The sequence below is a fragment of the Buceros rhinoceros genome, unplaced genomic scaffold (assembly GCF_000710305.1).
Source record: "Buceros rhinoceros silvestris isolate BGI_N320 unplaced genomic scaffold, ASM71030v1 scaffold40970, whole genome shotgun sequence".
Taxonomy (NCBI): domain Eukaryota; kingdom Metazoa; phylum Chordata; class Aves; order Bucerotiformes; family Bucerotidae; genus Buceros; species Buceros rhinoceros.
This window is the reverse complement of record NW_010389936.1, coordinates 21,874-31,173: the sequence shown is the minus strand read 5'-3', so window position 1 is coordinate 31,173 and position 9,300 is coordinate 21,874. Positions and strand designations below refer to the sequence as shown.

Genomic DNA, 9,300 nt, shown 5'->3' with positions numbered 1-9,300 from the left:
GGCAGTGCAGGGCAGCAGCCCTGCAGCCACGACAGGGATGGCAGGATGCTGTCTGCTCGACAGCGCAGCAGTTCTGGGAGTGGAACCGGGTTTAAAACGAAAGACATCTTCCATTTGCATTACTTACTGCAACATCTCTTAGATAAGGTTTTGAGGGGAGTTTTTTGGTTGTGATTTTGTTTGGTTGTTTTTTTTTTTTCCAAAACTGTTTTGCAGAAAAGTGGGGAGTTGATGTACGTACCGTGGCTGTTTCTGAGTATCTTCCAGATGTATGTGTGCTATGGAGGTGGCTTCGGCAATGTCCTATGCTCCTGTGTACAGTCAAACTATACTGATATATAAAGTAGTTGATCCTGGTTTCACTGTAGAAATGGTGAAACGATTCTCACGTGCTGGTTAGAAAATTTGGGTATCAGAAGGAGGCATTTCTGGTACATGCTTTTGTAACAGAAGAGCTCACTTAGTAGCTTGTGATTTCTTGTAATGATAGAGTTGGTACCTTGGGCTTTTTCTCTGGTAAAATCTTCACAAACCAAACATGAACAGTATTTCGGCTATATTTTTAAAATGTCTGTCTCTACAGGCCTAGCCCTGACAGACAGTGTGTGGTTCTGAACTTAGATTTCCCTGTCAATAAACCCTGGAATTACTGAGTTCAGTCTGTTTGTCAAGATAGAAGAGCTTTTTGTCTGCGGGGTGAACGCTGCTGAGAGCCTGCTTCCTCACAACAGCAGCACAAAGTGCTTCACTTCAGCTGACCACGCACGGCGGCGGCGGCTGCTGCTGCTGCGGTGGCTGCTGCTCTGGGGAGGTCACCTTGCTCAAGGTCCTGTTGGGCTGCCTCTTAAAAAGTGGATTTGTACATGCTGCTGTGAAATACAGAAGTCACTGTATTAGCACGGAGTATCAGTGTAGTCATTTGATTTCCAGTTACGATGAACAGCGGAACAAATGTTAAAGTGGGTATGTGGGGCGAAGAGATGAGACCGTCTGCTACGATGCTGTGTTACCAAATACCCCTTGGCAACACCTGCCGTCAGGTTCACGTGTTGTTTGAGATCCTTAAATTCAAACCCAAACTGGATTGAAATGGAAGTCTGTTAAAACCAGTGCTGCTGCATTTTTACTTGATAACGTTCTGAGTTTTACCTGAAAGAACGTAGAAGTATCTGCGTTACTGCTAACGGACGAGGCTTTTTACCAGTGATAACGATCTCCCCCTCTGCTAGATTGCATCTCCCTCCAGAGTTCACTCTTCCCATCTGACCGTGAAATCATTGTAGAGTCTGAATTCTTTTAATTTTTTTGCAGTCAAGCTTTTATGTGGTTATGAAGAGAAACTTGTATGATGTTGTGGCAGAGCGCCTACCTCTGTAGGAGAAGGAGGCACTTTGGTGTTACTGGATGCATCAGAAGTCTTGTGTAATTGGAAAAACAGTGGGGAATCGATTTGATTCTCCTTCGTCAAAAGCACTTTCAGACTTCACCCAAGCAGGAGGAGTGACTTTATTCTCCACGTGAGGAGTGACCAAAGGTTGCTTTGCGATCTGGAAGTTTTGGAGCAATGCAGAGGCAGTGCTGTTTGGGGGTTTCCCATTTACAAGTCTGTATTTGATATTTAACAGCTCACTGTTATCTTGAGTAAATGTCAGGACTTCCATCAGCACCTAGATTGTTCCTATTTTGAGCTGTGTTCTTTGACTTCTCTTTCTTCTAGAGCAATACATTGATTTTTGAAGTGCATTCAGAAAATCCACTTCTTCACAGGAAAAACATGAAGCTTCTGCTTTGTAGCTGTTAAGATTAAGTGATAGTTGTGGAAGTTATTTAGTAATTCAGCATATTTACCATATGCTCTTTTCTGTGTTGTGGTGTAGTAACTGTTAAAGGAAAGCTTACGGCAAAAGCTAAGACTGAAGAGCCAGTCTGTATTTCGGTGTGTAGGAAGGATGTCTGCTCTCTTACTTATCTTGTTAGCTAGGCTGATACTTCCCTCTCCTATGTTTTGCACTTAAGTTCAAAGCTCTTAAATCCTTACATTCCTCTTCCAGCATTTGGAGAAACAAGGGGATTGAAGCCATCTAGGGAAAGCTGTTTCTACAGAAAATAGTATGAGATGGGGCCATTTAAAACACTAACTGCTCCTATAGACAGGATTTAATTGTGAACCAGTGTTGCGGCATCTGGTGTTATGGGATAATGGAATTTTTTTTCCCCCTTAGAAAAAGGAATTACAGTGTGATAGATTTGTAAAACCAAATTCTGGTGTTCAGGAATATCACTCTCTAGTAAGAGGTGGTTTAATACAGTGGAATTGAAGTGCAGTGGTCTCCTTCTAGGGAGTCCGAGTCCAGTCTCCTGTTCCTACAACTTTATTTATCAATCACAGCTCTGACCAGATGAGTTATTTACTTCTGCTTGGGTGAGGTTGAGGTCTTTTCTGCTGGAAATTATGAAGGCAGGCCTTTGTGCATACGTTAACATCATGTAAATACATGTAGAAGGAGGGGGGGGTGTCTCTTTACAGTTTGTCAGGAGACAATATACGATATTGGAATATACGATGTAAAACTCCGCAGCACCAGTACCTGCATCTCTTTAATCAGAGCAGAAATGCATGGCAACTTCCTAGTGTACGCCGTTTTGTCAAGAAATCTGTATGATTTCCGTATCAGATGCAAGTCTTGCAGTTCATGAGCTTCCAGCTCTATGCATGTTTATTTTTTCCAGATATACAGAAGAGATCATTCCCCGCCACCCATGCCTGAAACTTATTAGCAACTGTGAGCAGATGCTTTCCAGCCACACATCGAGGCGCCTGATAACCATGGAAAAGGTAGAAGAATTCAAGGTAAGCTTGAATTCTTGATGATATTGTGTAAAATAGTAGTTATTGCATTCATGAAAAGCTTGTGCTGGTCAGCATTTGATACTTGTGTCTATCACAAGGACTCTTGAGTTCTTTATGGACTCTTCAGGTTTTTTTAGGACTCTTGAGTATCACAAACTCTTGAGTTTTTTATGATGAGAGTTGGAGCTTTCGAACAATTGTCTCACATTTTTTTAAAATAAATTGGGTGGTCATTTAAGGGACCATTCTGGTGTTGGTCTTTTCCTTTTTCTCCTTAGTTTCTGATAAATTTTTTTCGTCTTGAGCAAGTTGCTTCGTAGTGTAAAAGAGATCTTTGAGCTTAAGGTTACTTGTGAAAGTTTCCTGGGCTTTTCTTGGAAAACCGCCCTCTGCGGATCACATCCAGAGGTGCCTAGATGGTGGAGTTCCCATTGATTCCAGAGAGTCCTTTGGTGCCCAGGTGAATAGGAAATACCCTTGTGGGCCTTGCAGTGCAGCTAAACTGTATTCAGTTCTGGTATTCCATGTTAAGAGTGGTATTTTTTTAGCTTTTGAAATGATGTTGTAGCTGTGACAGAAGTGAAGCACATAGGCTTTTTCTTGGTCTTGGGAGGTGCTGGGTGCCTCTCCTGAGGCACTGGGATCGGGAATATTGCGTTCAGGGCTCCTTGTACAGCAAATCCTTAATGAAAACACATGTGGATGATGAGAGTGTTTTTAGTACATTCCTCATCGGTTGGAAGACCTGTTTGAAAGAGACAGGCTGCTGTGTCTGCGTGGCGCTTGCACCACCACCACAGCAGGGTTTCTGTCTTGTATCCATAGTGCTAATGATGACTGAGACTCTCAAGCAACAGCTGAATTTTTTTTACAAGGCTGTATGTGGAGTTCAGAGCCAGAGCTGCTGACTTCACCTGTAGCAAACCAGGAGGATAAATTATGGATGTTTTTGATACGTATGTCTCAGGGTGTTCAGGAAGGTTTTCTGCAGGGGTTTTATTACTGCCAGTGCTGTAGGTTAACTTGTCCTAATTTGAAGAATACATCTACCCTTCTGTAAAGAGACTTTCCTCACTTGTTATTCCTGTCTTGTACATCACCTCTTCTTCAGGACATGCCTTGGCAGGTTCCTGTCTGGAAATGCTTAGCTCTGGGCACCCGAGTCCTGTTGGCAGACTTGCTACTTAGAGAAAGCTCTGCGGGTGCTTTTCTCTGCTCAGGACTCCGGATGTCTTGTAGATAATTTAAAGATACCAGAACCCATGTCCTGTTCCTGACGATGTAAAACTTGTCCAAATAACAAAATACATATTGATTCCTTAGCTAGCACCTGCTTGGTTTAGGGTCTCAGTTGGTGTTGAAGTGTCTTAAGATTTCCTCACCCCAGCGTCCTTTATCTGGGACATGTTTTTTACTGTCTTAAAATCCTGAACAGCCTTTGAATTGGATACCCCTAACTCGGCAGATAGAATCATGATGTTCGGTAGTTGGAGCTTTAGCCATTTTATTTTCCCAAATGGAAGAGTGCGTTTTTACGAATATACAAGCATTCATGTTTTCAAACAGTTCCTGCTCTGTAACAGGGGCTTGCAAATGCCTTTTAACGCAGCTTAGCGTAGTCCTTGCAAGTGGCTGAGAAGTTTTACAGATCAGGTACTGCCATTATGCATGTCTTGGGTTTCCCCAGTGTTTGCCACCAGTGATGAATCGCAGATTTCACTCTAAACTCTTAACTGGAGATGAATTCAATCTGGTACTCACCATGAAACTGGTGGTGCAGTTTGGTTGTGCTTGTAATACAAAGGAGACCGAAGTGAATGTCTCTAGTTGAAATAATTATCGTAATTAGTCACAAGCATGAAGATCATAAACGTTGGATTAAAAACCTCGCAGAAGGTGGTATATAACTCAGTGTCTTGTAAGCATCCAGCCTGCTCTGTAGAAGTTTAGGATGAAATTGTGCCAACTGGAAAAGATTCCTTACTGAAGTGTTGACATGAATAGACTTTTCCAGCACATCCATAATATGAGCAGAAAAGTTGTTTGTTTTTCAACATTTAAGGCTTCTTTTGGACAGCTACGGTGTCCAAAAATACCAGCTAACTCCCTCCTCCCCGATTTGAATTAGAGTGAGGATAATACGAGTGACTGCTGGCAGCTGGTGTGGAGGGCAGCAGCAGCAGCCGCCGGGTAGTGACTTCTGTTCTGGTGGAACTCTGAAGGCAGAAGAATTAAAGCAGTGAGGAACTGGAGTCTGCAACAGGAGAGGGACAAAACAGGAGTGATAGGCACTGAGCATTGGCTGGCTTGACACGTTACCTTTTTCTGTGGACATTATTGCTGCTTTTGTTACTAAATGGCTGTGGCTCTCCTCAGTATCTCTCTAAGCCTGAGATAAATCTTTCTAATCCATGTTACAGCGGGCAGGACTGTGTGTGAGTCTGCTCTTGTTAAACTGTGAAGGGAGGTTTTTTGACGCAGTAAACCCACTGGTTCAGCTCTCCGAAGGCTGTAGGTGCTCACCTACCCCAGAACTGAAATACAGTGGTAGTGGAAGAGTGAGAAGCTATTGCCTGAGTGAATTCATGTCGTAATGTCAGTCGACTGAGACCTAGTACGAGTCCAGTCTTCTGCTTTAGGTCAGATGACCGTTGAGCTAATTCTTCCAGCCCGAATCAAGTGGAGATTTACCTCCCATTGTGCCAGTTTGTTTTTCAAAAGCCTTAAAGAACGCAGCAATGTAAGGCAGAAGGGTATCAGTCTGTGTCACCTACATCCGAATTGTCACGTGTTTTACTGAAATGTCGAATAACTGGCAAGTGGTTAATGAGTAGGAAAATTGGAGTGTAAAAACTTACAGCATTATTGCCACAAGGATTCTTGAGAATCTCTACCTGGTCATCAACCAGCTGTTTTCAGGAGGGGTGAGCTTGCTGTTAGTGTTGAACTGTAGGTTGTTTGGTGTTTCTTTCTTTACAGCACCGCCTCTAGCTCTCTGTTGCTTTCCCCACGCTGAATTATTTCAGCTATTGCTGGATTACTTGTTTCATTCCTCTGCTGTCTTACAAAAATGTTTGGTATCTGTTGGGCTGGTTACCTAGTTCTGAAATTTCTAATCAGGACTTATTAAAAAAATACTGGAGGAGAGATCTGTCACTGGCTGCCCCCGCAAGGACTCTGGAGCCTCGGGCATGTAACTGCACTATACTGAGTGGCTCCAGCGTTTCCACCTCACATGGTCATTCCAGCACTGTTCCTGTGTAGAACCTTTTCTCCTGAATTCAGCAGTGTCCATTCCTGGGTGTGACCCTGTTGTCCCTCATTTGGAAACTGCTCCCTGTTGTTTATAGCTGTATAACATCAGTGCAAGTGGTTTCTGTAGCTACTGTCCAGCACCAGATGTGGAGTGGTAGAAAGCTGTGATAAGGCCAGGAATACTGTTTTAAACAAAAACTGAGTGTGGGTAATTATCCTGGGGCTGAACTGAGGCACGCTGGATTCAGCGCTTAATAACATCACTTAATATTTGCTGACATTTAAAGAAAAACAAAGCCTTCTTGCTACCTTTAGGCTTCCTGCTCGCTCTTCTACCTCTTTCACTATTTATTGGGGATCTGCAACACCTTTTTTTAGTGATGTCTTCAGAACAAACAAGCATTGAGCTGAAAACTCAAGTGAGCCAAAAGCCACTTGGTAGCACGCACTCTGACAAGAGCTGCTTTGGCTTTTGGTTGTCACAGAAGTAACTGTAGAACATGTCAGAGCCAAAGCGTTATGTGCTAACTGTTGTTTGCAATTAGTCTGCTGTTTTGAGATCTTAAACTATCCGAAGTGAGAACCAAGGATGATGATAAAGAATGACCAGGAATTAACGAGCGTCTCCAGTTCTCACTTGTACAAATAAAGGGAGACATCTTTCTGGTAGTGCTGGCGGACTGGGGAGAGTTGACTAGTGCCAAGTAGGCTGATCATTGCTGATCAGTCTTGGAGATGATTTCTTGGGAAGTCTCACTAGGTTTTTTTTTAATAACCAGTTACAAGCTTTATGCCTTGAAAACTGTGTGTGATTGTTTGAACGGAAATAAATGGTGAAAGCTCCTCATCCCTAGTGCAGCTGTGTGGCACAAGCGATGCTCCTTACTCCTCTTCCATGTGTCTGCGAAGAGGAGGAAAGGGACTGTCACTTAAAACACTGTGGTTCAACTCCATTCCCTGAATTTAAGCGTTTTTTTTTTTTTTAAAAAAAAAGATGAAAGGGAAAACCACCCATAATAACTGCACCGGGTGGTCAATGTGCTTGCAGGAGAGTCACCCGTGGCACCCTCCATAAGAGATCTTATCTTCCTGTCAGTCGTTCGTGTTCGATATGTAGAGCGCTGGTTCTACCAATTCATGCTACTCGAGATGGAGCTTCACCGAGGACATCTCTGAGACGAGCTGGTGCCTGATGGCCAGGCAAATTCTAGTGCAAACAGTCACAACAAATTGTTTCACGGAGTTTATTTTTGACCAGTTCCTATCCCTGTGGGGTTAAATGCAGCCTACTCCCCACGGAGCTGTAAAATACCCTGAGGTGGAATTTGTTTGGAAATCGTTAGTCTCTGAAATCCAAGAATTCCTTTTCTTTAGGTCATTTCTCATGTTGCCTATAAAACTGTTTTGACTAGTACATGTCAGCAGTGAGTGGCATCTCCAGGTAGTTCGTGCTTGCTGCTTCTCTTTTCCATTTCTTAAGAAACAGTTCCCTGGCTGATCTTTTTCTTTGAAGCCATTGCCGTCTTTACTGGGCAGTGTGTCTGAACAGGGGGGAGGTAGGGAATGGAAGCTCTTAGGCTGGAATTGTTGTGACGTGGACCAGGGGCTTCCCTTGTGAGCCCTCCCGGGACGCCCTGCCTGACTGCAGATATCTCTTCTGGCGAGCAGTGGTTCACGTAGCTTTCAGTGAGGCCAGGATGGACGAACTGGTGCTGCTGTGGAGTGATGCACCAAACCTGTTTCCCTTCGACGAATGCAAATACTGCTCTTACAGCTGTGTTTAACTTGAAGGTTGTTCTCTTACATACCATGTCCTCCCTCTGCCTGAGCCAGCTTGGGGGTAGAGGGAGGCAGCTCTTTACACCCTTCACCCTGAAGCCGCATTTTGTTGCTGAAGGCATTAGGGTGAATGGTGGACAGATGTGTGACCTCTGGGAGGCTGTGGGGATTAATTTTGATGTTAAAATACTGTTGACCCCTTCAGGTCAAATATCCCATCCATTTCTCCAAACAAGCAAGTTATATAGAATTATCATTAAAACACATCCCAAAGGTATAAAAATAGATGTTTAGGTCAAAGAAGGATTTCTGGCCTGCAAATTCAGGGGAAGAATAAGTGCTCTTTTCCTCGGAGTGGTCCTGCACAAGAGACCTGGAGAAGTGGGTACGGCCTGGCTGAGAGAAGTGTGTGCCAGATCCTCCTTGCTCCTGTCTGCCTATAGTAATTTGTTTTGGGTTTTTTTTTTCCCATGGACATGTTAAAAGCCCGTGACTACCCCCCTGAGAATGATCCTGGTGACAGCAAGGCAAGAAGCACTGCTGGGTCTGCAGCAGGTTTACCGAGGTCGTTTCCTCCTGCCGTTCTCTAGCAGTGATGTGTTTAAATAGAACCAATTTGCTGCTACTGGTGTATGTGCTTTACACATCAGATATCCACATGGCAATTAACACTCAGCAAGTTAATTGAAGCCAGTGGCATGCTACTGGTGTGGTGGGGTAGAGGAGAGTATCTCCTGTGCCCGGGAGAGGGCACTGGTGTGTGCACACAAGCATCTTGCCGTGCTGAAAACCCTTTGCTTTCACTCTTTACCATGTGTCTCAGGAGAGCCAGAGCAGGGCGGGATGTGGGACTTGTTGGCTGAAAGCCTGGAGAGGCGGCACCAGGATTCACTTCATCCCGGCACTGTAATACTTGTGCAGCATGAAAACACTGACTGAGGTCCACTTCTGTGTTCCTGCTGCTGCTGCTAAAGCATTCCACACCGACCTTCTTTTCAGATAGGAGCAGATCACTCTGAACTGTGAACTGAAGGAGTGAACCAATCTCAGAGCTGCTCTATTGCATAAAAAACCTCGTTCCAGTGTGGCTGCATCAATAAGCAGCACTGAGGGAGCAGAGGTTGGGTTCTGTCGTACGCCTGTTTTCATTTCCTCTTTGCACAGTTCGGTTGTTCTGCTTATCACAGCTCCTTGAACATAATCTCCTGACGGCACCCATAAGTGTAAAACTGTTTTTAAAAATTGCCCTCAGTTTTCTTTAGCTCTCAGACTAAAGGTTGCTGGATTGTCTATCTTACAGTGTTGATGTTAGTTAATAAATACCTTAATTGTATAAAGCCACGGTACACAATGAGCTAAACCTGCGTCTGTATCATGGGGCCAGCTTTCTAAACTCGGTTCTTGGCTGGTGTCAC

At 44.0% G+C, this 9,300-nt stretch overlaps 1 protein-coding gene across 1 annotated transcript in view; it reads left to right on the top strand.

Moving 5' to 3' along the window:
- TRMT11 (tRNA methyltransferase 11 homolog (S. cerevisiae)) overlaps positions 1 to 9,300 on the top strand; it is a gene marked incomplete at its 5' end in the record, with an annotated part of 19,063 nt that overhangs the window by 8,425 nt on the left and 1,338 nt on the right. Inside the window, one exon of the mRNA XM_010135620.1 lies at positions 2,731 to 2,851. Coding sequence (XP_010133922.1) covers positions 2,731 to 2,851 — 121 coding nt within the window. The remainder of the gene's footprint in view (positions 1 to 2,730; positions 2,852 to 9,300) is intronic.